Source organism: Bos grunniens, chromosome 29 (genome assembly GCF_055505025.1).
Source record: "Bos grunniens cultivar Pamir isolate PY7600 chromosome 29, Bosgru_T2T1.0, whole genome shotgun sequence".
Classification (NCBI taxonomy): Eukaryota; Metazoa; Chordata; class Mammalia; order Artiodactyla; family Bovidae; genus Bos; species Bos grunniens.
Window position 1 is genome coordinate 7,976,617 of NC_141193.1, and position 24,548 is coordinate 8,001,164.

The following is a 24,548-nucleotide window of genomic DNA, read 5'->3' on the forward strand; positions in this document are numbered from 1 at the left end:
AGAGGGGAAGAGGTAGAAAACAAGGAAGTCATCGTCCAGGAGCTGGAGGTAGGGAAAGAAGCAGACAACTTCTGGGAATGTTGTTTTTTAAGCTGAGGATGCATCCCTATTTAGGTTTTAGTTGTTTCCTACAAACTGAGTCACAATCTCCGCTTGATTACTCGACTTCTCCCTGCCACATTTCCTCTGCAGAGAAAGGTTACTGTTTTTCCAGGGAAATTAAAGCCTATACTCTTTCTCAATTTTCCTAGTTGAAGTGTCAGCACCTTTGAGGCTAAGAGTGATTTTGTTTCCACTAGAGTTCCCAGCCATGGGCAGCTGTCTTTTGTGGCGGCTGGCATAGAGAAAGCATCCGGAGGACTGCCTTCCAGGGCTCTGGGAAACCTCACCATCCCAACCACTGCCTGGTACTTGACGTTCAGGAAACTCAACTGTAAATACACAGACAAGGCTGCTGTGTCTTCATTTTAATTGGAAACATTTGCATTTGCTGTATTTCCACTTCATTTTCATTCCTTTACTACCCAACTCTAATGGCTTTAAATTCTCCCACAAGAAGAAGACAAAGACGGTGGACAAATTTGTAAACTGGTGAAAGCACTGGACAAGGAATTAGAGTTCTGGGGGCTGGCCGCAGTTTCTAGTCCTGGCTGAACCACTAAGAAATGTGTGAGCCTTAGCAAATCACTTCTCTCTCTGGGTCTTATTTGCCTCATTCATAATATGAGAGTTTTAAACTAGTGTATTCTTTTCTAACTTCATGACTGAGTGCTCTATGACTGTTGTAATTTATAAAGACATATGCTGCCACATTTCAAAGAATTTGAATATAATTACATATACAAATGCAAAACTGTAAAACCAAAAAGTTGAGTCAAAGCCTTAAAGGTACTCTTTAGCTATGTGTTGAAAAATACAGTAAGATCTTTGAGGACCTCAGAGGCATCATTATAAATAGCAATTATTTTAACATAGGACCATGACAGTTTTCTGCTTATTTTAATTATGAGTAGAGCAAAATTTATTTCACTTTGCTTCACTTAATATGGGCAGAGAAAAGCTCAAGGCAGTAAAGTATTGCAAACATAGTTTTTAGAACCAATGAAACCTGGATTTGAACTCTAGTTCTGCCTTCACAGTACAACTTTTGGGAAATTTGTCTTCCTTATCTGAGTCTGTTTCCTTACCTGTCAGTAAGATTGATAAATAATATCAGTTTTCAGGATTGTAGTGAGGATTAGAAATAGATGTATGCGGTTCTTGCTGCACAATAGTTCATCTAATGGTAGCTAGAGAACACTTATATGCATTTATAATCATATAAAAATGTTGTGTGTTTTTTAAACATTTATTGATTTATTTGACTGCACGGGTCTTAGTTGCAGGATCTTCAGTCTTTGTCGCAGCATGCGAACTCTTTGTTGCAGCATGCAGAATCTAGTTCCCTGACCAGGGATCAAAACCAGGCCTCCTGCAATGGGAGTGTGGAGTCTTAGCCACTGGACCACCAGGGAATTCCCTAAAACTTTTTGAAGTGCTTTTTATATGTTCTTTTTTTTTTTACTTTCATTAGTTTTGAAGCAGAAGTTATCCTTTGTCATTCACTTAGAAAACATATATTGATAAGCAGTTTAGTCTAATGGTTAGGAGTGTAAGCTCTGGAGCCCCACTGCCTGGGTTTGTGTCTTAACTCCATCATTACTAGCTGTGTAGCCTTCCATAAATCACTGTACCTCTCTCTGTCTTAGTTTCCTCAGCGGTAAAATGAGGATAATAGAAATCTTTTATCTTAAAGGGTTCTTGAGTAGTGGTGAGTGCTCAGTCATATCAGACTCTTTGCCCATATACTAATAAGCATAGGTTAATTAGAGACTAAATAATTAAGATTTAAAGACAGTAGAAGAAAAGGTTTGACATAAACTAAAGCAAAATACGTACATATAAATAAATACCAATATTATTCATTGGGGCTTTCCTGGTGGCTCAGATGGTAAAGAATCTGCCTGTAATGGGGTTCAATCCCTGTCTTGAGAAGATCCCCTGGAGAAGGGAATGGCTACCCACTCCAGTATTCTTGCCTGGAGAATTTCATGGACAGAGGAGCCTGGTGGGCTGCAGTCCATAGGGTCATAGAAAGTCCAGCAGAACTGAGCAACAAATCCAGGATCTATTTGTTGAGGACCTGTTATGCTTCATCCACTATGGTAGAGAAGGGATGCTAAGACAAATCAGGTATGTATTCTCCTTCAAGAAGATTTCTTAGTAAAGAAAATAAAAATATGTACATGGAGGGAATTCTCTGGCAATCCAGTGGTTAGGACTCAGCACTTTCACTGCTGGGCCAGAGTTCAGTCTCTGGTCAAGGAATTCAGATTTCACAAGCCTGGAGGCACAGAAGGGGGAAATGATGCATGGAATATAGTGAAGGCCCGAGGCTAACTACTGTGAAATTTGAGACCTGTAGTTAATTCAACTTGAGAAATTAGGGAAAATTTTGTGGAGGAGATGGCTTTTGAGTTGTGCCATAAAAGAATAAGTGGAATTTAGTCATATGATGATGGACTAAAAGGGTATTTCAGGCCAGAGCAGAGAAGTGGAGAAGTGGAAGGTATATTCAGGGAACAGCAAGTAGTTGGACTCTAAAAGAGTATAGGGTACGTGAAGAACAGCGATAGAGGTAAGTTAATAGACTGGCTGAAATTAGTATTAAAGTTATTTCACATTTTTTTTTTCAGGATTCTATTCGTGCGGTCTTAGGAAACCTGGATAATTTACAGCCATTTGCTACAGAACACTTTATTGTATTTCCCTGTATCCTTTCTTTCCTGGGGGGAAATGAGCTGCAATTCACACTGTAGATTCAAGTGGAAGCAGCAAACCCGTGCAGTTTGGAGGGTAGGTCATGGAAAGGAGACAGAGTCTTTCCTCTAAAATAGTACTCAGGGATTCATACTGGCTACATCCTCAGTCCTTAGCACATCCCAGATAAAAGCAAATGGGAAAGAGTGTCCCATCTGAAGTTCAAACATGGGGAAGCTGTCTTGGTCCCTTATCCGTTTGTTTTCACTCTGTATGTGGAGATGAAATGCTTTCATGAAAATCTGTCACCGGGTAAGTAGAACGATGAAAGTGTAGGTGGAGGAGAAGGAAAAGGGGGCGGTTGAACATCCATAGGTTAGCAGTGCTGAATGTGGTGAAATAGCCAGATTGAGCCCCCACACTGACACTGCAGAAGTCAGGAGCATGTCCTCCAAGCTAGACTGCCTGGTTCAAATCTTGGTGGATTTGCCACTTAGGAGTGTGTGACCTTAGATAAATTACTCAGTCTTTGTATGCCTCCTTTGTGAAATGGTGAAAATAATAATAGTCATTGAGTTGTTGAAAATATTAAATGTGTACTGGGAAATGGAAAGTACAGTATGACTTAGGGTAATAACTCAATGAAAAATAACCTATGATATAAATAATTCCTTCCATTTTAGAGTATTTAATGACTTTCACTTAGTAATATCTTAAACATATCTCCCAATTTTTAATCTCTGGGGGCCATTGTTATTTTTACAAATAGAGGGACAAGGAGACATCTACCAGTTTGATTGGAAAAAAAAAGTACAAAGGCATTATCTCAAAATACCTCAATTCATTTGTCACTGATGCCATAAGTTCTACTTTTTTTCTTTCATAATAGGGATCATCCCCTTTTAAGTGACTTATTGTTATAATATTATCTGTGTCAGACTTTTTAGATGACACAATGGAGTCAAGTCATCTCTCACCACGTCATCTCCACATGACTTGTAGATGACAATAAAATAAGGGAGGAAAAAAGTTTGGAGACACAGTATTTCTTGGAAAACTGATAACCAGGTGAAAGGGAAAAGGGCACACACCAAAGTTTTATCTAGGACCAGTTCTAAGAAGTCGATGAAGAAACAGCCTTGCTTCATTATGATATTCAAATTTCCTATTGTAGGAAAATCAATGAACAGCAGTCCTCTTGGGTTGGTAAGTTTGCCTTTTGTTTAGGAGATGAAAATTGCCTTTATTGCCTCTTATTATCTCATGTTTTGCTCTTGACTCCTCTCTTTTGCCCTTTGGTTGTTGCCCAGGTCCAATAAGGATTGTATACTTGAGAATTTTTTATCTTCTTGGCTAGATTTCTGAGACTTTGTCTATCCTTACTTACAAAGCTGATGTTAAAAGCTGCCTTTGGCAATTTATAGATGGGCAGTTCTCTTCACTGTGCCCTCATGTGAACAACTCTGGAAAAGGAAAAGTCTCAGGAATCTGGTTCCTCTCTGAAGGTCCTGGCAGAGAGGAAAACAGCAGAAGCCGTGCTGAAGAAACGAAAACGCGGAGAAGTGCCCAGCTCCCCAGCCAGGCCAGGGCTGGACAGGTCAGTGGTGTTGAGTGAGGCACTAAACCCTGCATTCTAGCTAGGCCTTGCCCTCTGTTGGGGTGAGTCACTCTCTGTCTCAGGGCTTCATTCATAGCTGCTTATTCGGGTGGGTAGACTAAGGGAAGGAAGCAAGTTGGTATTTGCAATATAATTTGCAAATCTACTTCCTTAGCAAAGTAGAATTTTTCTGTTCATTATCCTCAGTGAGGACTGAGGGAATTCCCTGGTGGTCCAGTGGTTAGGACTCTGAGCTTCCACTGCAAGGGCCACAGGTTCCATCCCTGGTTGGGGAACTAAGATCTTGGTGGCTCAGGGGTAAAGAATCCGCTTGCCAATGCAGGAGACTCAGGTCTGATCCCTGGGTCGGGAAGATCCCCTGAAGAAGGAAATGGCAACCCACTCCAGTGTTCTTGCCTGGGAAATCCCATGGATAGAGGAGGCTGGCAGGCTGCAGTCCATGGGGTCTCAAAGAGTTGGACAGGACTGAGCAACTAAACAACAACAAGCCGAGCAGTGCAGCCAAAAAACAGAAAGAAAAAAGACACTCAGAAGGCATAAGATATGAAGTCCCACAGTATCATACATGAACATAGAGAAAGCCTCAAAAGAGTGAGAACGAATAAAATATAACCTTATTTCATGCAGTGAGTAGTATATTTTTGTGCCTGCTCTCAGTTTTCCAGCAGGTGTGGGTGGTTGTGTCTGCTGCTTGCGGAGCCTGTGCAGCTTTTGGAACTCTACCTTAAGAGGTAGTACAGGTCGAAACATAGATGTCTGTAAGAGGGTATGCCTCAATTACTGGCTGAGGTGCTGCAAATTACGGGGAGTGTTGAGCACAACTCTTAACATGTTGAAGTTACTATTGTAGGGGCTACTTATTTCTTCTTTTGATTCTCTGTCAAGGACAGAATGAGTCAGTAAGACAATTCAGTTTTTCATATTAGCACCCACAGAGAGATGCTGGAATAATCCAAGGTGTGGTTTGCTCCCCAAGCCAAAGTGCTTTCAACTCAGGTTCACAGAAAGCAAGTGTCCTTTTCCTGGTATTATGTGGGCACCAAGACATACAAGGGCAGTGGGGATGTATGGGGCTGTGAGGGTGGGCCACGCAGGAGCTGACCCCTACACTGTCCTAATGCACGTGTCAGTGAAGAGGCGGGAAATTCCTCCTCCAGACAGGTGGGATGTGAGGGTGCTTGGAGGTATGAAGCTTTGCTTGGTTCTGTTTGACTGAATTTTTCACGGAGAAGGGGCCTCATGTCTTCCCTTTCTCTGTGTTTTGATGCCCAACCAAGTATTTCAAAATCCTGCTGTCAATCACATTTTCCCTTTCTCAACCCCTAGATCCCCAAGTGTCTCAAATTGTGATTCTGCTGTGAATTAAAGCAGCACCCAAAGAGAATTTGGCCACACAATTTATTCTGCAGGCCAGGAGTGGCATAAATATAGCCAACCTGCTGAAATATTCATCTGGGACACTTTTGCTTGAATGTGAGGATGTTGCCGCTGCCAGTAATGCTTCTTGGGCTTTTTTTCCTCCCACTTTAGGGCCGAGATGGGGACTTCCAGTCAAGGGCTCAGCAAAAAGAAGCCCCCTATGGAAACCAGGAGGGTATGCACCAAAATGGAGACTTCAAGACTCTTGGCTATTTCTGTTTGGTTACGAGTCAGGATTCCTATTATCAGCACATCTTGGTCCTAAGTACAGACTGAATTCACTGCACTCATTCTCAGGTTTCCCTGTCTTCAGAACAACTTTCAGCCATCCACCCTTGCCACAGCCTGTCCTAAATGTAGCTGCATAATACACACATCGATGAATCCTTTTGTTAAAAAGCCTTCTCTTAGCTTAAAGAGCTGCTTTTTTATACTCTGCAGTCGAAAAAGAAAATAGGTCTGTTGAGTTGAGGTGAAATCCAGTGTAGAATTTTTTTTCCAAAAGCTTTTTGCCCTCATCTGCACTGGAGTCTGAGTCTGGGAACATCTAATTTTTACAGACAAAATAGGTTTGTATCAGCACAGGATACTGGTAAAAGAAAACTTCATTTAGAGCAATGATGGGTCAGCCTCAATAATACTTGATTCATTTTGTGAGGTCTGTTCTCCATTTAGATATTCATACATCTGCTACTCCTCAATTTTAGGGCTTCTTTTCCATAATAGTCCCTAAAATAATGCGCTTTTTCCTTGAAATAGCTGTTATTTGTGACGTTTCTTACTTCTCCACCATAGCTCCAAAGCAGCTCTGACCTTTATTTCCTAGCTCACCTCCCTCACCTTCCCAGGATCCAAAACATGATCAGTTATTGAGTAAACATTTACATATTCATTCATTCAGCAAACATTTATTGAGTATCTACTGTGTGCCAAGTACTAGCAAGCACACTCTCCCCCAGAAGTGCTGAAAGTGTAAAGCTGGGCAGACAATTTATGATAAATGTGCTATGAACAGGAATAAAGGAAGCCCAGGGGGCAAAGGGACCACAAAGGAGAACCTCACTGAGACCAAGTGGGTGTGAGAGAGAGTTCGCAGAGTAGCTCAGGGTGCGCCAAGCACTTAGGCCAAGTGGAAAGAGTGTAAGAGTACAGTGCTTCTGGTGACCTACTGGAGAGGTCAGCACAGGCTTCATCCTAAAAGGTCTTAAAGCCACCTTCAAGATCACAGGAATTCCCTAAAACATTTTTAAGCAGAAAACTGATTTTCATTTCTAAACAATTCTGTCCCCTGTTTGCCAGGCATTGTGTTAGGTGCTGGAGTGCACACAAACATATAAAATCTAGTTTTTTTCCAGGAGTTTACCATTTAGCTGGAGTAGAGTGAACCCTTAAAGATGAAGACCTCTGCCTTTGTAGGCAGGAGCAGGGTACAGAGCCGTGTTGTTATACCCGTGGCCAGCTGGCCCATGCAGTGATCTTAGCAGGTGGTTTCCCTCTATACTCTCATCCTTTTGAGAGGGAAGAAGAATTTAGAAAGTACAAGAAGAGGACATGAAGCTCTGGAGAACAAAGACACTTTATACAACCAAGATAGTTACTGTTAAAGGAACACTTCCCTCACTCTCTACCCTTTGTACCTTCCTATTCTTAGTCTGACGCATCATCTCCCTCAAGAACCCACAGTTTCTTAACTCAACATAATTACCTTGTCAACCTGATACTGGGTTAGAAAAAAAACTCTGAGGAAAAAAGAAAAGGAATATGTTTATTGATTTTGACTCAAAGCCCAAATGATCTTCATTGTAGACCCTGTTCTCAGAGAGCAGACGTCTCTTAAATTAACATGATCACAGTGACTCTTAGTGCAAGTCACTAAGAGCTGGAAGAATCGAACACGCTCCTTTGGTCCGGTGCTTAATATCTTCGCTCCCCTTTGGGGGAAGTTAAGGTGTAGAAACACAGTATGGATTGTGCACATCTATACACATAGGGAGCCTGTGCAGGGAAAGCTTAGAAGAATACAACACATACCTGAATAAGGTCTCTGTTTCATCAGAGGTGTTTAGGGAGAATGGATAAGAAGGGCAGACTCATTCCTTTTGTTACTTCAGCTCCCAGATCTAGAGATCCAGACTGTAAAAGGAAAAAAAATGGAAGAGAGCAGATGAATGATCCAGAAGGGAAATAGACTGCTGTGCATGTAGCTTTCTTTTCCGCCTCTGCTTGCTTGACCTGCACTTCCAAGCAGAGGCGACCCTGAAGGTACAGGGGACAGCTTTGCATCAGGTTTTCAGGGTATTATTGTGGCTGGATGTCCTGGATGGTACCCTAAGTTTTATTTCACGCTATAATGTTTTTCCTCTCTTACAACATTTGCCTGAGGAAACCTCTGTCAAGATTTCAGGAGAGCACGAAGGCTCTCTTACCATGGAAATTTCCACGGGTTCAGAGATGGGCTGTGCCTCTGCCCCAGGGCCTTTGCGCTTCTGGTCCCCACTTCCAGCCTTAGTAGATGCTTTCCTTAGGGCCAATGCAGCAGGATTTAAATTGCAAACCGTAGTTTCCCTCAAGCTAGAAATCATATCTAGGGCCTCTAGTTTCCCCTCCACCCTATATAGAAGAAGAGAGAGGTAGTCTCCTTCTGCCCAAGAGATCTTTTCACTTTTATAGGAGTATGACTTAGGTGGCTGCCCATGTGGTCTGAGATTTAAGGGCTTGTGGAAAAGGTTACCAGCAATATCAGCTCATGCTTAGCTTGGAGGACCTGTCCTCCCTTTCCTGGCATCACTGTGCCTCTGCCCCCTTGATACACCCTAACAGTCGGCAGCCGCTTGCTACAGAATTCTTCACCAGCAAAATGGCTCAAGAACTCCCCAGCACTGCTGGGTAGTCAAGCCTCAGGTTTTGCCTCAATGAGGGAAGTGACCAGTTGGCAGTGATTCCCAAAAAGAAATATATAAACCATGTTTCTGACTATCTAGGTGTCTCAGAGAATATTATAGGCTTGGAACCAGGCTATAGAGTATCCTCTTCAAAGTACAAAGGAAGGTCTATAGGGCAGTAGCACAGGGAGAAATAAGATTGTGTTGTAGTGTGCTGGCTGCTTATGCCACAGTCATGTTTCTGCTGGCTCTAGCCACATTGATCATATTTACATGTTAAGGGCAATGTGCCCTTGTACATCATGTCCTTGTCTGGAATGCCCTGCTCTCTTTGACTCCTTGATGCTGTCCATTGAGGCCCCACTTAAATAACACTTCCCCTGTGAAGTCTTCCTTGTCTAACCACTACCCACTCTCTTCACATCCTTCTCAGCAACCGCAGTACTCTATGTAGACTGATAGGGTAGTCTTATCACACTGACTTATAGTACTTAGTTTATATGTCAGTTTTACCACATAGATTATACTTTTCTCCAAGGTAAAATAAATGTCCTCCTGATTTCTGAAAACTTGAAATTCTGTCCTTGGCAATAGCTGGTACTCAGAAACATGGAATGGTAAGGTACACCCAGCTTGGTTTGTTCTTGTCTGTTAAACATTATGATTTTAGAAGGACAGTGTTTGGGAAGCTGATATGGGAAAAGGACAGAAAAATAGAACCTGCCTGGGCAGTCGGGAGCCAGACCCCAGCACTGATGTGAAATCTCTTCACCAGCAAATAGCATTCAGACCCCCAAGCTGGAAAAGAGTAAAGTTTGAGACTTTTCTTGGTCTTTTAATCAGAACAGAGAAAGAAAAACCCAGCAAGAATGCCAGAAGACCCCAGCATTTGATGTCACCGATGTCCAGGACCAGGGTAGGTTCTGGTCTCCTCTAGTAAGCATCCTGTCCTCTTTAGTCCCCTGATGAGCAAAGCAGCACAAAGCTCTTTGAGTCTGGGCACACTCAGTGGGCGATGTGCCTTGCTCCCGTGGAGGTGCTTGTTCATTCAGTCTGGGGGCATGCTCTTGGGTAATAGGAGCCCCTGCAGTAGAATCCCACGGACGGCAGAGCGTGGTGGACTGCCATCTCTGGGGTCGCACAGAGTCGGACACGACTGAAGCGACTTAGCAGCAGCAGCAGCAGTTCCCAAATGGAGTGAAAGAGGCAATGCATGTTCTTCTTGTGCTTCTGATAGCAAAACTAGTGGTCCCACAGTTTCAGAACATTCCATGTAAGTTTTACAGAAAAGTTGGGAGGGATATGCTTTGCTTTTCTATCCCAGAGAACAATCTAGGAAGCTGTCTCTCCTCCTCTTCTCTTTAGGGCATTAGTGTTAATATGGAAGGTGCAGATGGTGCTTGGCAGGGGCTGGGAATGCATGTCAAGGTGTCACCCTTTTGGCTTGCTGATCTTTCACTCAGCATGAGAATTCAGTATGGATGCAGTTATCACAGATGCAGGCACATGAGCAAAGTGAGTTCTCCAACAAGTTGTCAGTCCACGTGTAGACACACCAGCCACGGTAGGTGTCTAGGATTTGAGCAGTGTAAAAAATCTCGACCTGACTTTGAAAATACTCCAAGGTCAGAATAGCCTCTTACTGAGCTGGGATGAAATTGAGAAGATCAGAGCCAACAATGCCCCTGGCTTCACTTATCCTGGTTTGAGGCTGCCCTTGGCTTATGCTCAGTGTCCTGCCTTCTCCTGCTCACATACAAGTAGCCCTTTCCCTGCCTGAGTGTTTCCCTTGCAGATTCTAAGTGGGAGGACAGCCTGGTAGGGAAGAGTATCCCACCATCGCAGCAAAACAATCCACCTTCAGCTGAGGGACCCACAGAGCTGGGAACCAGTGGCTTCTTCGGGTTTCTGACGTAAGACAGACTTCTCTCCTGCCATTAAACTTAGCCCCATTGAATCTCTCAAGGAAAGAAGACTAGAAAAGAAAGCGGATTACCCTTATAAATCACTATTTTGTGCAGAACAAATGATGGAAATGAGATAGAGCTTTAGGGTCCTAACTAACCTACCCCACCCTGATGTGCCCAGCATTGAATCTGATATCCCAAATGTTACTTGGACAACAACTATTCTTATTGTGTTTGGGTTATTCAGTTGATTTTGTTACTAAAATAGTTCCATTCTTCTCTCTGAACCTAGGCTCTGTCTTCAGAGTCCTTTTTGCAGAGTACAAAACAAATCCCTTCATGTGTCTAGAGCTCAGCCATCCCATTGCTATTGTTCTTTATTTATACTTCCAGAGTATAATTTAACTTGGGTACCTTTTCAAATGCTGTTTCAGACTTGAATTTCCAATCAGTGGTCTCAGAGCAGAAATGCCCTAGCTAATAATAGAGCCCTAATGGGACCTGGGAGAGGGGAACTGGACCTCTGGAGTCTCAACCTGCTCTGCTCTCCTTCTGCAGCTCTCTCTTCCCGTTTAGGTATTTCTTCAGAAAGAGCAGCCAGTGAGCCTCCTAAATGCAGTAGTGGGAGGGGCAGTGACCCTTCCCACTCCGCTCTCTGCTTCTGACGCTCCAGTCATGGAGAACGAAAGCCCCAGACTCCCTGAGTCCTCTTGTGGGTTTGTCCTGTCATTTGCCTCTTTACAAAGGAGTGTCCTCACCCAATTTAAATCACTAAGAATGTAAGTTTCTAAAATGCTCTAGTCTGAGAATTTTACTGCCCAATGGGCCAGTTGGGTCTTTCATCTCTAGCACTTTGATTTCTAATGACAATAAATTATTTATGAAGACTTAATCACTGAATTTTAGTGGGAGTAGAGAGAGAGCAAACTCTTATCTTTTTCTCAAGATACAGGGATCCAGTTGTTAACAGAACACTTTGGGTAGGTGGAGTCTGTACCTGACCTCAAATCTTCAACTCTCCTGGCCGGGTTAGAGAATGTCCGTGTCCTGAGACCTGCTGCCCCTCAAGAAATCATGTCTTGTCAGTTCACCCCATTTAGCCCCAAAATACAGTCTCTTCGTAGATAAATTCTTCTCATCTAGCTACTCCTTTGGCTTTTGACAGTAATGCAGAGCAGTTTACTGGATTAACTTGAAGTTAGTGTAGGTTAGAGGCATTTTTTAACTGCAGAGATGACCAGCATTAGAATAGGCCACTTTGTAAGGTAATAAGCGCTTGTCACTCCTACTCTTTGAACAGAGCTGATTATCTGTCATGCTGGAAGTGTCTCATGGTAAATGGAAAAGTTAGGGCTGGACTGCTAAAGGGGTCTCTTGGAGACCCCTTGTTCTGATACCTTTCCCTAGGTGGGGAGGACAGATGAGGTGGGCTACTGAAGGGCCTGGGACCTGAGGGGAGAAGGGCTGAAGGGGAAGTCACTCTGCGTGAGGACTGGAGGACTAGGGACAAGTTGTGTTTACGCCTTTGCCCTCCTGTCCCAAACACAGCCTGCTTTACAAAGCTGTCCAAAGGCTCAGCTCCAGAGTCTGGAGATCTGAGTAGTGCCATTCTGACTTCCAAGCTTACAATGAACCCTTGGCAAAGTCACTTTCCTTTCTGGTTCTTATTTTCTCATCTGGAAAATGAAAGGGTAGGATTTGATGAGCTCTCAAGTGCCTTCCAGCTCTGGCTGTCTGTGTGGTTGGCTCTGCTTCTCTGAGCAGGTCAGTGAGCCTGTAGCCCTGGGGTGTGCAGGGCCAGAGTTAGCACTGGCTTCCTTCTCATTTCTCCCTTGCCCAGCCCCTGTGGCTCTCGCTGATGAGAGGGGTCTTTTTCTAACTTGCCACATTCTCGCCCCAGGTATAATTTAGCACCATGCATGAACAGCAGATTTGGGTTCCAAATCAGCCCTGCCATGAACTAGCTGTGTGACCTTCAGTAAATTTCCTTCTCTGAACCTTAGTTGCCTCCACCTGCAACACCAGAGCCAGGGCTGGACTAAATGATTGGATCTGCTGGGGTTGATGGCTTCAGGCTCTTCCAGGTGTCAGGTCCCTGTTATTCCAGGAACTAGGGGGAGCCCCACGCTGCAGCTGACCCCCAGAATGAGAAGTCATCCACTTGACAGTGAAAGTGAAGCTCTGAAACGAACTTAGAACCCCATGCCCCACTCTCCTCTGGCTCTGCCATGAAGCACCTCTCGGGATATCCCCACTGATATCATCAGTGAGACGCTTTCACCTCCTTGTCCGTAAGAATCTCTCTCCATCCTTACCTTTGCAGTGGGTAAAAGAGATAGGCAGGGCTGAGTTTAATCACTTTAAGGTTGGGCTGGCAAAGCCCTAAACAGTAGTGTCCTGCCCGAGGTCACACAGCAAAGAAGAGAACCCAGGTGGCCACAACTCAGCCCAGTCCAGAGCCCTCTCTCCCCAAGCGCACACACACTGCCCCCTCTGCCAGGTCCTGGCCTTCTCTGTACACCTCACTTCCCCAGCCCTGGGCCACAGGCAGCCATAGGACAGCTGGAAAGCAGAAACCACCCTCTGAGGACCACACCTCAGAGAAGAGCAGGATCTCCCAGGTGGTTTTGCTGTGAGGCTTCGGGCAGAAGAGAGGCAGGCCTGAAAGCTGATCTCCAAGAAGGCGTGGCTCCAGGATGATGGCGAATAAAAACTCGGAGAGCCAGCACCGTCAGGAGACCAGCAGGAGGCAAGAGGAGCCATTCAACGATCCATTCAGAAGCGGTGAGCTCACTGAGGCAGCAAGAGCCCGGGGAGGGCCTGGGGGCTCCAGCTAAGGGTCCTGCAGGCCCAGATGGGGCAGGTGGAGGGAGGCGGAGGTTTGTGCTCCAGATGGTAGAGGAGATTCCTGGGGAGAATCACTGCTGTGGGCTGACATGCGAGTCACACTGGGACAGCTGCTCACACTCACACCCATCCAGAGAGGACGGGTACACACATACATGCACATACACATACACCCAAAGGCACACCCAAGGGAAAGACAGGCCCCTGAGGCATGCCTCACCCCAGACAGACCAGCCTAGCCCTGGCTCATTCACCCAGAGGCATGCAGCATGTAAAGAACTCCTCCCCCACACCTGCACACCCACCTAGAAACATCTACCCACCCTCTGTGTTTCAGATGCCCATGGCGTCCCCCCAAACCCTGCTCCTCTGCCTGCTGCTCCTGGCGGTCACTGAAGGCCAGAGTCGACAGGCTGCCATCCCAGGCTGCTACTTGCACCGTAAGTGACTCTGGGAGCAGAGAGCTGGGTGGAAGCAAAGAGCAGATGGATTGGACCAAGGCGGGGCAGGCAGCACCCTTGAGGGACCCAGTGAGGCTCAGGCGGCAGGTGCTGGGCAAGCCTTCGCCAAGGCACCATTTACCACTCCCCTGTCTCCTAGCCTTCAACGTGACGGTGCGAAGTGACCGCCAAGGCACCTGCCAGGGCTCCCATGTGGCACAGGCCTGTGTGGGCCACTGCGAGTCCAGCGCCTTCCCTTCCCGGTACTCCGTGCTGGTGGCCAGTGGTTATCGACATAACATCACCTCCGTGTCTCAGTGCTGTACCATCAGCAGCCTGAGGAAGGTGAGGGGGCTGAGCTCGGCAGTGGCTCATTGGGGTTGCAGAGACAGAGGAGGCAGGGATCTAAGATGGCCTAAGAAAGGAGCCTGGAACAGACACCCACCTCTCCTACAGGTGAAGGTACAGCTGCATTGTGGGGGGAACCGGAAGGAGGAGCTGGAGATCTTCACGGCCAGGGCCTGCCAGTGTGACATGTGTCGCCTCTCGCGCTACTAGCCCATCCTTCTCCCCTTCCCCTCCCCCTGGTCACAGGGTTTAGAGTTGGAGTATGTCCTATATATCCTGAACCTCAGTAAGGATAACAGGTCCAACTCTCTGAGAAGAGGGGGGTTTCTGCCTCTTCCCCACCTCTGCCTGGCTTCCGAACCAGTCCTTCATCAGTTCACCTCCCCCTTGTCCCTACCCCTAAATAAAGCAAGCAGATCGTGAGTTTCTCTCTTTATTAAATCTACCCCCAGCCATGGAAAGGGGAACAGACCACAGTTACTGTGACCACCCCCCTTGTCCCAGGACACAGGGAATCTTCTTTCTGCCTGTGCCCTTACCCCTCCCCCTGCCCAATAAATAAAAAGGGGACAAGGATGTACAGGGCCAGGGAGGAGAGGGGAGGAGGGTGCCCCAGGCCCAGGATAATGTCTGTGTTGCAGGGGAGCTGGGGGAGAATAAATAGACCATGGATCCCATGGTGGGGTGAGGAAGGACCTTGCGCTGGCACAAGGTGGGGCAGGCGAGGGGCTGCGTCCCCTTGCCCTAGGCTGGGAGCGGGGGTTGGGAACCTGCCTGCAGTCTGGAGCCCAGCTTTGTGGGGCAGGGCAGTCCCCGATGGCCGCTTCCTGATCAAATGTACCCTGGTCCAGTCCTGCCAGGAGGGCCTGAGAGTTCTGTTGCCAGGACCACCATCTCTCCTCCTCTCCCCCCAGAGGAAACTGCCCACGCTGGGCCAGGCAGAGAGCCCTCCAAGCCCCCACTGGCAAGGCCAGGAGCAGGTGTGTATCTCTCTGGGCCCCTGGGCAGGAGGGAGGGTGGAGGGACTGATAGCTCTGGGTTTAGCTCCTCCCCTTCTGGGGATCTTTAGCTCTGACCTCCACCGGTGACCTGGGGTGTAAGCCGCTGCAGCGGGGCCTCTTTGGCCCCCTGGGTCCCCTGTAACCGGCGTAGCCGTAGCTCCTCCAGGCCTTGCCACAGCTCCTGACGTTCCCGGGCCTTCTGCTGCTCCCTGGGGAGAGAGGGAGAGGCAGTCCCCTTCCTGGAGCTCCAACTGCAATCTAACTCCCTCACCACTACCCTACCTGCAAAGAGACTCAGTGGGAATCTTCCACTTGGGGAGAAAACACCAAGGAGAGATGGGTCCCACCCATGGTCATGGAGTAGGTGGATCAGCCTGGCCCTGAGAGGCCCCGCCTGAGGGGCTGTTGTTATGTTGTTTAGTTGCTAAGTCATGTCCAACTCTTTTGCAACCCCATGTACTGTAGCCCACCAGGCTTCCCTAGCCATGGGATTTTCCAGGCAAGAATACTGGAGTGGGTAGCTATTTCCTTCTCCAGGGGATCTATCTGACCCAGGGATCAAACCTGCATCTCCTGCATTGGCAGGCAGATTCTTTACCACTGAGCCACCAGTAACCTCCATACTAGGAGGAAGTACTTGGGAGGATAATTGGAGGATGCAGTGGAAAGCTGGGCACAGGTGGCCCAGCACGTGACAAGACCTTAGGGAGAGACTTTAAACATCTGACCAGATGGGATATGGGTTGTCCTTTTAGGTTCCCTCCAACCCTTAGGGGCTGGTCCTTTTCCTGCTTTTCTCCCCTCTCCCTCCATGCCCAGCCTCTCAGCACTCACTGCTGCTTTTCCAGCTTGTAGGAGGCCGTGAGCTCATCAAACAGCTTCCCATTCATCTCCATGAAGGTCTTGAGCACATTGTAGATCAGAGACACAATGGTTCTTGGCAGGGACAAGGACGAGGTGAGAGATGAGAGCAATTTCAGTTGGGTCCCACCTCCCACTCCAGCATTCTGCCTATCTCTGTGTCCCAAACAGCCTGCAGCCCTGAACACCACAAGCACTACCCTTCTCCTTCCCCTTTCACCACCCCTCCGCCACCTTCAGATGCCTTCCCTGATCCTCTCCAGCTAGGAGTAACCCCAGTTCTGGACTGGCTGGCCCTGCCCCAGCCTCTGTGGGTCAGGTCAAAGCCTGGGCACTCACTGATTCCAGTGCTCCTTGGAGACTTGGTAGAGGGTCCCAAACACAGCAGGCAGCACAGTGTGGCAATTGTCCTCAATGAGGCTCAGGATATACTCATTGTTCCAGAAATACAGAGCCCGCTCTGCAACCTGGGGCAGCAAGATGGCAGAGTAAGCGCCTCAGTGGCTTCCCTGCAGGTGCCCATCCCAGAATCAGACCCAGCCCCAAACCCAGGGCACGCTGTCCTCCTTACACCCCATCTTCAGGGTTCATCTGACCAACGTGGTGAGGTGCAAAGAACATTGGATTTGGAGTCCAATGCTCAAAGGTGAATCCTGGCTCCACTACACACTGGCCACATGACTTTGGGAAAGGCAATTTACTTCTCAGCCTCAGTTTTCAAATCTGTAAATTGGGGCTAATAATAGCTACCTCCATACAGCTGTTATAAGAATTATATGAGGTATTTAGTAAACTGAAGTGCCAGAGTCACTGTGAGAAAAATTGACAACCACCAGGTTGCTGCTGCTGCTGCTAAGTTGCTTCAGTCGTGTCCGACTCTGTGCAACACCAGAGACGGCAGCCCACCAGGCTCCCCCATCCCTGGGATTCTCCAGGCAAGAACACTGGAGTGGGTTGCCATTTCCTTCTCCAGTGCATGAAAGTGAAAAGTGAAAGTGAAGTTGCTCAGTTGTGTCCTACTCTTAGCGACCCCATGGACAGCAGCCTACCAGGTGGCTCTGTCTGTGGGATTTTCCGGCAAGAGTACTGGAGTGGGGTGCCAGTGCCTTCTCCGACCACCAGGTTACGGCTTATAAAAATGAAAGTCTGCGTACACATGTAGGAGAACACTGGTTACATCCAGCCTGGATGGAGTGGGGAAGCCTTGCTGGTCTCTGAGAGGCTAATGAAATTTAAGGCCACTAAGAAAGGGGGAAAGTGATGACAACCACCCATCCCATTCAGGGACGTCTGGTAAACATCCATTCCAGTTTACCAGATGTGTTTGTGCTACCATCTCTTCAGTTCTCCTCTCCACCCCGTTGGCCCATTCTACAGACAAGGAAGCTTAATCCAACTCAGAGTGGTGAAGTGATTTGCGAGGTCTCCTGACCCTGAGTCCAGCATCTCCACATTATCAGACCCAGGAAGGTCCAGAGGAGAAACTGAGGGCAGAGGAAGCTGTGTGAGGTCAACCTGCCAACCTTCCAGTCCGTACCCTGGCTCTTACCCCACCTGTCCCCACCTGTACCTGGAAGTGGGGGCTGGACACACAGCGGGCCACCTGCTTGAAGAGGGGCTCCTGGATCTTCACGAACTGCGAGGGCTCGATAACATCCAGAATCTCCTCCATCTCCCCCAGAAACATCACCTGGGGTGGGGGCAGGGACACAGGGGCGATGGTTCCCATCTCCCCCGACATACACCCAACTGCCTTCCGGAAGCCAAGCCTTCCCAGCCTCCCTGCAGTGGACACCAGAGCCCTTCTTCATACCTCTTTCTGGGTACAGGTTTTTGGCCAGTATTTGAGCAGCCCCCGGATCACCTGTGGGAGTTGAGGCAGAAAGGAGTCAGGCCTGCCAGGGTTGGCCCCAGGGTGGCCTGCCAGGACGCCAGGTTGCCTCCCCCACCAGAGGTACTTGAGGGCTTCCCTGGGGGCTCAGTGGTAAAGAATCCACCTGCAATGCAGGAGACGCACAAGACGTGGGTTCAATCCCTGGGTTGGGAAGATCCCCTGGAGGAGGGCATGACAACCCACTCCAGTATTCTTGCCTGGAGAATCCCAAGGACAGAGGAGCCTGGCGGGCTACAGTCTATAGGGCCACAAAGAGTCGGACGAGACTGAAGCAATTTAGCGCACACACCAGAGGTACTCACATGCTCTGTCAGGGTTGCATCCTTCTCCAGGAACTGCACCACACAGTATGCCAGCTGCAAGGCAGCGGGGGTAGGGTGGTGGAGGGGTAGGCAGAGAGAAAGAGCACAGGGTCAGAGGGGACCGGGACAGGGCACCAGATATTTGCTCACTTACTCTTCGCTCATTCACCAAGCATTTACTGGCCACCTAGGACATACCAGGCACCGTGTTTGATGTGTAGGGACACAATAATGACCCTACAGGGGAAATATTCAGCAAACCAATCCTTATAAATTTTATAAAAGGTTCCATAACCACAATCTGTACCATGATCTACGGGAATATAGAAAGAGGAGAGCTTAATCCTGCCCAGAGCAGGTTAAGAGGGAGGGGGCTGGGAAGCCTTCAGAGAGCTGATGTCTAAGATCGGCCTGAAAGGATCGTGGGGATTCTCTAAGGTAGATGGAAGAGAATTAGTCAAGAAAAAGGTGAGAGAGGATCCCATGAGTTCATGCTTTAGAGTGCCTGGAGTCAGAGTGTCAGGCTGACCCTGCCAGTCCGGTGGCTGCCCTGACCCTCAGGACCTCTCCACCATGGCAGGGCCAGGCCTGGGCCTTACCTGGGCATGAAAGACAGACAGCGACTTGACAGAGTGCAGGGGAATCAGGACTCGAACCAGGAACTGCTTGTGCTCAGTCTTCAGGGGCAGTGCAAAGCCATTGATGATGCTGAGGAGGGGACAGAAGAGATGAAGAGGGTTGGGATGACTGGGCCTCCATCCTTCCTCCCAGAATCCTCCAGATGGTCCAGCTGAGGCCCCGAGAGAGTCACCTTCCTAAGATCTCCAGCAGCTCAGCAACGCCATTGAAGTGCTCGAATTCATAGATGAATCTTTGAGAGGAAGAGAAGGATGCACAAGAGTTCAAGGCAATCGGAGCAGACCCGACCCTCCTCTCAACCACCCTGCCTACCCACCCCAGCCCTGCACATTAACCCAGCTCTCTCCCAACCCAGAGGCTGTGCTCTCTTCCCCAAACACCAAACCGGGCCCACTGAGATCCACACCCACTTCTACATCACCCTCTCAGCCCAGCCACCACTGCCACTCTGGGTCCCAGCTCAAAACTCTCTTCTGTGAAGCACCGTCTGCCAGACCCTAACGCTCATTACTTGGTCCCCATCCAGTCCACAGGCACTCAGCCTGAGTCCTTCACTCTTCATGCCAGTCAACTGAAAGAATGACAGTGTCTATTCTGGGCTACGTGTTTCTCAAAACTATCCCAAGAGGTAGAGCTTATTAGATCCATCAAACAGATGAAGAAATCAGGGCTCAGCAGCTCAGTCAAACTTGCCCTAAAGTTAATAAGCAAGGGATCTAATACCCTGAGCTCCTGGAGGACAGGGATCATTCCTCACCTATTTCATAGCTAATAACAATAAGAGCTAAGGTTTCAGAGTTCTAGTCTTCGTCCGGGAGTTACAGTGATCGAAGGCATTGCCTCCTTTCATCTTGACAACTGTCTCTGTGTTAGTATACTTATCATTCTCATTCTAGAGACGAGGAAGCTAGGAAAGAGCTTAAATATTTTGCCCAAATTCACCCAAATATTTGAACCAAACTCAAACACAGGCCATCGAGTTCAAGAGTCAGTCTCAAATACAAGGCCATATGGGCCCCTGATGCCAAGTAGGCATTGGTGCTCAATACATATTTACAGAAAGAATCCCTTTCTTTGGGTCCTATGGCCTGGTACAACAAAGATCAAAAGATTTAGATCCTAGGCCCCCTGAACTGACCTAGTCCCTGCAACCATTTCATCTCTCAGCCTCTATTTTTCATCTGTAAAACAGAAATAAATACCCTTTCTCTGTTGATCTCACAGGGTTTGTATAAGCAGTACTACTGGCAGCAGTACATGCTGCCAAGAAAAAACTCAATAAACCATAGTTCTACAGGGTCCCCTAGCCCAGAAGCCTTTGCCTCTGTCTTCTTCCCACAGCTCTCCCCGCTCCCTCCCTAGGTTTCAGCAGGGCAGGCAGCAGGCACCCACCGGAGGAAGATATGGCTGCACTGTTTGCGGATGTAGGCCCGGAGCCCCAGGAACTTGCCGTAGACCCGGTGCAAGATGGTCTTGAGGTACTCACGCTCCCGGGGGTCCTCGCTATCAAACAGCTCCAGGAGCTGTGGGTGCCGGGATCAGGGGTTAGGAAAGAGACCAAGCCAGGCTACTTCCATCCTATCCCCACGCCCCCACAGAGAGCCTGCCCCTGCCCCATGACACCACCCGGCCCGGGTTCCCCACTTCACCATCAAGACAAACTTTTGATCCACATATCTCTTGGCCACAGAGGGCTGGAAGTCTGGGCTCTCCAAGAAACGCAGGAAAAACTCATATACCAGCTGGAGGAGGGGACAGACAACACGGTGAGTTCAGGAACTGCCTTCCCCTTCATCCTGCCCTGTGGCCCTCAGCCAACAGTCCAGGATCTCAAGAGACCCTCTACCCCCTCCTCGGGTCTCTTCTGAAACTCATATCCCTGTCTTCCCCAGCCTGCCTACCTGAAGATGTGGCCAGGAAGGCTCAAGGTTGGGCTCATCCTCTTCAGGGTCAAATTCAGGGTTCTCACTGGGCGGCAGCGTCCGAAAGATATTCACTGAGATCTGAGGGGCAGGTCAGGGTTCTTTAAGGAAGAACCCCCTGAGGCAGAAGCTAGGACATCCCTCATCCAGAGTCTAACGGGCCTCAGCACCTGCCTCAGCAAGCAGTTCCCTCCTTTGTAATCACTGCCTAAACATCTAGTTCATGGAAGACCTGGGCTTGGGGTTGGGGACTGAGGGGCAGATGAGACACATCCCCACCCTCTACCAGGTGCAGGCCAGCAGGGAAGACAAGATGGAAAATGGTAAGGTCTACGGACTTTCTAAGCAGTAAAGGGGAGATTTCTAGTTTGAGTACTGAGAGAGGCTTCATGGAAGAAGCAGCAGATGAGCTAGGCCATGGCACAAGGAACGTGTGGAATGCACACCAGGCCTCAGGAGAGCGTAAGCAAAAGAGCAGGGTGGGACAAGCCCAGGGGGCACTGAGGGACCCACACTGGCAGAGTGCTGGGCAGGAGTGGGGCTGGGAGACGGGTCAGGCGGGAAGACATGGGCCCTAAGGCCAAGCCAGTGTATGGGTTTATTCTCTGCCCGGGAGCTCCACGGGCAGGCAGTAGGGTTCCCATGCACACCAAGGTGCTCACCATGCGGATGATGTCTGGGTAGACAGGCTCAATGAGGACCCCCCGGGTGCTCCCCACGCACTCCACCAGCTCATTGAGTGCCGCCCGCTTCACCTCCTTCCCCTTCAGGTCAGCCACACAGTCCAAGAAGTCAAACATCACCCCACACTGGGCCAGCTTCCGGCTCAGCAGCTCGTGCAGCTCAGAGGCTGGCACATCTGGGGAGGGAGGAGGGGTCTGAGCCTGGGCCCCAGCTGCTGCAGCTCTGGGCAGGGGCAGGCCTTCCTAATCCCTAGGGCAGGCTCCTCTGCCCCCATGCCCCATGCTTCTGGGCCATCTCCCACTCCTTGCAGAAAGTAAACCACTTCTGTCCCACCCTCCATCCTTGTGAGGTAAAGGAGCTTCATCTCTTCATCCTAACTGAGGCCCAGAGAACATGGCGGCCTGACTGGAAAGCATGGTTACAGACCCTGGACTCCTGGGCCTTCCACAGGTGCCCCCAGCAGCCACGGCCTCCCTCTCCTAGGTATCACTCTGTTCTAAGAGCCAGAAGTGGGGAGAAGAGCCAGGACTAGGAGTCTCCCGGGTGCCCTCTGCCTCAGCTAGTGGGGCCCTGTACCCAGAGGTGGGGGGACAACACCGTGATTGCAGGGAGCCATGCTGAGCACCTGCTCCAGGACCCTGGCAGCAGCCAGGCTGCTAGTGGCTTCCTGGAACCCAGGCTGTAGGCCCCACCCTTAGCCCTGGTCTGCCCCCCAGGGTGGCACCACCTCCAGATGCCCCACCTCCAAGGATGACAGGCCAGTCAGGCCATGCGTCAGCACAGAGGGCGAGAGGGCTGGGGGGTGGGGGTCAGCTCAGGTGGTGGAGTCCCTTGCTCGGAAGGGGCCATCCAGACTCCGTCGGATCACAGCTGCCAGCTGCTTCTCACTCCCCCACCCCCAAGGCTCGCTGGCCCACTCCAGGACTCAGGTCCCCTCGCGGCCAGCAGCCGGGCTCACCTTTGAGCAGGGGCAGTGGAGTGAGTTCTTGCTGGTTGCTCTGATAGCGGAACTGTGAGGAGCTGTGGGACCGCCGGGGCCGGGCCCTGCGGAGGGAACGGCGGGAGAAGCCGTCCACCTTGTCGGGTGGGGGCACAGGGGACAGCCCCGGGGAAGAGGGGCTGGTGGGGGTGCTCGCTGGGGGTAGCTTTGTCTCCATGGCGGCTAGGCGGTGGGTCAAGCCTTCAGAGCCCCTGAGGTTCCCTCTGGGGCTGCAAGATGCTGAGTGAGGCTGGGTTGACTAACTTGGGCCCATCCTGTGCGCTGCGGGAGGTGGGGGGGATGGGGTGGGCACAACCACAGTCCTGGGACCCCCCCCCAGGACCTTTGGCAACTGCCCAGTCCTGGGGGGCAAGCACGGTAGAGAGGAGGATGGCTCAGGTTTCAGGTCCTTCCTGAGGGTCCGAAGAGTCCAGCTAGGATTCCCAGCCTGGCTCTTTTGAAAAAGAAGTCAGGGCAGAGAGGTCGGCAAGAAAGAGACAGAGAGCCTGTCAGTTCTTTCAGGACAGCCTGTGGGGCTGCCGCTGACAGCCCATCTTCCTGCCTTTCGACCCTGGCCCAGACCCTAAACGAGGTGCAGGTGCCTCCCTTGTCCCAGACATAAAGGCCCCAGGCTCTAAAACAACCCCCTCAAAATAGGGCCTCTCCCCCAAGCCAGACCCTATCTAGAATGGGGACCTTGGCCCTCATCCCTGGCCCCTAAGAGAATGGGGACCCTGTTCCTGCTCCACTAATCAGGGTCACCAGGGACTCTTCCAAGAATGGGGGCCCTATCCCCATGCCACCCCCCTCCTACAACCCGGCGCCCTCCCCAACCTCAGTTTCTCCTTCCTCACCCCCAAATCTCATCTGCCTCCCAATGGGGGTACACTCACTTCTCAGATGCCCAGACTTAGGTCACGGCCTTCCAGGGGCTGCCTATGGGGAGGGCAGCAGCTGCTCAGGGCTCCTTCGCAGCGGTTCGGTTCGGGGCGCTGGCGCTGGGCGGCGGCGCTCCTGGGTTCTCTCTCCGGCTCCGGGGGGGTCGGAGCATGCCCCCAACTCAGCCCCAAGTCGGGGCGCGGGCGCCCGGCGGGCTCCGGGCTGGCCGGGGCAGCGCGCAGACCTCTCCTCAAGTCGGGGGATCTGACCCGCGCGGCACCGCGGGAGCCCCGGCTCTGTGCGCACCGGCACCCGCCACCCAGCTTCTCACGATGACATCAAGTCACCTCCCCCAGTCGGCCTGCACATCCCCGCGGGTTTGGGGGGCGGGGGAGGGGGGCTGCGTCAGGAAGTTCCCGCCGGGGGCAGCTGGGAGATGTAGTCCCTGCACTAATTAAAGCGGCTGCCTGACCGAAGGGGTAATCCCTGCGGGCACCAGGGGACAAGACTGAAGCAGAGTGGGACGGGGTCCAACTGGGGCTGGGCTCCTGGGCTCTGGAAGGGAGAGTGCACACGGAGAGAGGACGACTCAGGAGTCTGCACCAGGACGCTGGGGGCGATGCCAGGACTCTGGCAGCAAAGAGGCCCAATCCTCTGTCACACCCAAAGATTTGCCCTGCTCCATCTGTGCCCCAGGCATTCCACCCACAAGGGAAGGCCACTCTCACTCCAGAATGGCCGGACACTTTAAAACACCAGTAGAAAATGGCACTGGACTGGTTAATAGTCTGCAGTGAGTCAGTGCCTGCTGGGAGGGGTGTGGTGCCTCCAAGGCTGCTGGGAAATGAAGTCCTTCCTCAGCCTGCAGTCCCCCTCCCCTCCCTTGCTGTTTAAGGTGACATCATCGTCTGGATTTAAAGGGCCAGCCTAGGAGTGGCAAAGCATCAGAGCTGGAGGTGCTCCCTGGTGCTGCCACACCACCCCAGCAAGCTAGCCTCTCTGGATGGAACTCCCAGCCTCTCTGGGACCTAAGATGTGCTCCTGGGGTCTCTTGTTCAAAACCCTGCTGCAGGGACTCCAAGGCACAGGTGGAATTCCAGGAGTTTGGCATTCCTGCCAAAAGTTCC

General features: G+C 50.0%; 3 protein-coding genes across 14 annotated transcripts in view; 2 read left to right on the forward strand and 1 right to left on the reverse strand.

Annotated features, from left to right (window-relative positions):
- MAJIN (membrane anchored junction protein) overlaps window positions 1-11,517 on the forward strand; it is a 25,720-nt gene extending 14,203 nt beyond the window's left edge. For 4 of the 7 annotated variants that reach the window (XM_086385060.1, XM_086385062.1, XM_086385061.1 and 1 more), the window contains exons 3-11: window positions 3-48; window positions 2,736-2,811; window positions 2,986-3,111; window positions 3,974-4,005; window positions 4,305-4,396; window positions 5,948-6,011; window positions 9,562-9,634; window positions 10,514-10,631; window positions 11,184-11,517. In XM_086385060.1, the coding sequence (XP_086241186.1) occupies window positions 3-48; window positions 2,736-2,811; window positions 2,986-3,111; window positions 3,974-4,005; window positions 4,305-4,396; window positions 5,948-6,011; window positions 9,562-9,634; window positions 10,514-10,631; window positions 11,184-11,229 (673 nt within the window). In that variant the 3' untranslated portion in view covers window positions 11,230-11,517. The remainder of the gene's footprint in view (window positions 1-2; window positions 49-2,735; window positions 2,812-2,985; window positions 3,112-3,973; window positions 4,006-4,304; window positions 4,397-5,947; window positions 6,012-9,561; window positions 9,635-10,513; window positions 10,632-11,183) is intronic. The other 3 variants (XM_086385064.1, XM_086385066.1, XM_086385065.1) reach the window with 1 other exon arrangement.
- On the forward strand, window positions 11,450-14,683 carry GPHA2 (glycoprotein hormone subunit alpha 2). 3 transcript variants are annotated; one of them, XM_086385068.1, is made up of 4 exons: window positions 11,450-13,409; window positions 13,810-13,912; window positions 14,073-14,257; window positions 14,369-14,683. In XM_086385068.1, exons 2-4 carry the CDS (start codon window positions 13,810-13,812, stop codon window positions 14,468-14,470), a joined length of 390 nt encoding a protein of 129 aa, XP_086241194.1. In that variant the 5' UTR covers window positions 11,450-13,409; the 3' UTR covers window positions 14,471-14,683. The 3 variants fall into 3 exon arrangements, with proteins under 3 accessions (XP_086241194.1, XP_086241195.1, XP_086241193.1); XM_086385069.1 differs by having other exon boundaries at window positions 13,230-13,426; window positions 14,369-14,484; XM_086385067.1 differs by having other exon boundaries at window positions 13,403-13,504.
- Window positions 14,681-23,766, reverse strand: PPP2R5B (protein phosphatase 2 regulatory subunit B'beta). Of its 4 annotated transcripts, none has more exons than XM_086385057.1 (14): window positions 23,436-23,766; window positions 22,522-22,607; window positions 21,542-21,738; window positions 20,859-20,960; window positions 20,607-20,699; window positions 20,350-20,480; window positions 19,130-19,189; window positions 18,918-19,026; window positions 18,319-18,372; window positions 17,936-17,986; window positions 17,693-17,812; window positions 16,462-16,589; window positions 16,096-16,197; window positions 14,681-15,470 (listed from the first exon to the last, which is right to left on the reverse strand). In XM_086385057.1, the coding sequence occupies exons 3-14, from the start codon at window positions 21,677-21,679 to the stop codon at window positions 15,326-15,328; spliced, it is 1,233 nt and encodes a 410-aa protein (XP_086241183.1). In that variant the 5' UTR covers window positions 21,680-21,738; window positions 22,522-22,607; window positions 23,436-23,766; the 3' UTR covers window positions 14,681-15,325. The 4 variants fall into 4 exon arrangements, with proteins under 4 accessions (XP_086241183.1, XP_086241182.1, XP_086241184.1 ...); XM_086385056.1 differs by having other exon boundaries at window positions 22,522-22,996; XM_086385058.1 differs by lacking the exon at window positions 22,522-22,607.
- Window positions 23,767-24,548: the final 782 nt, after the last annotated feature.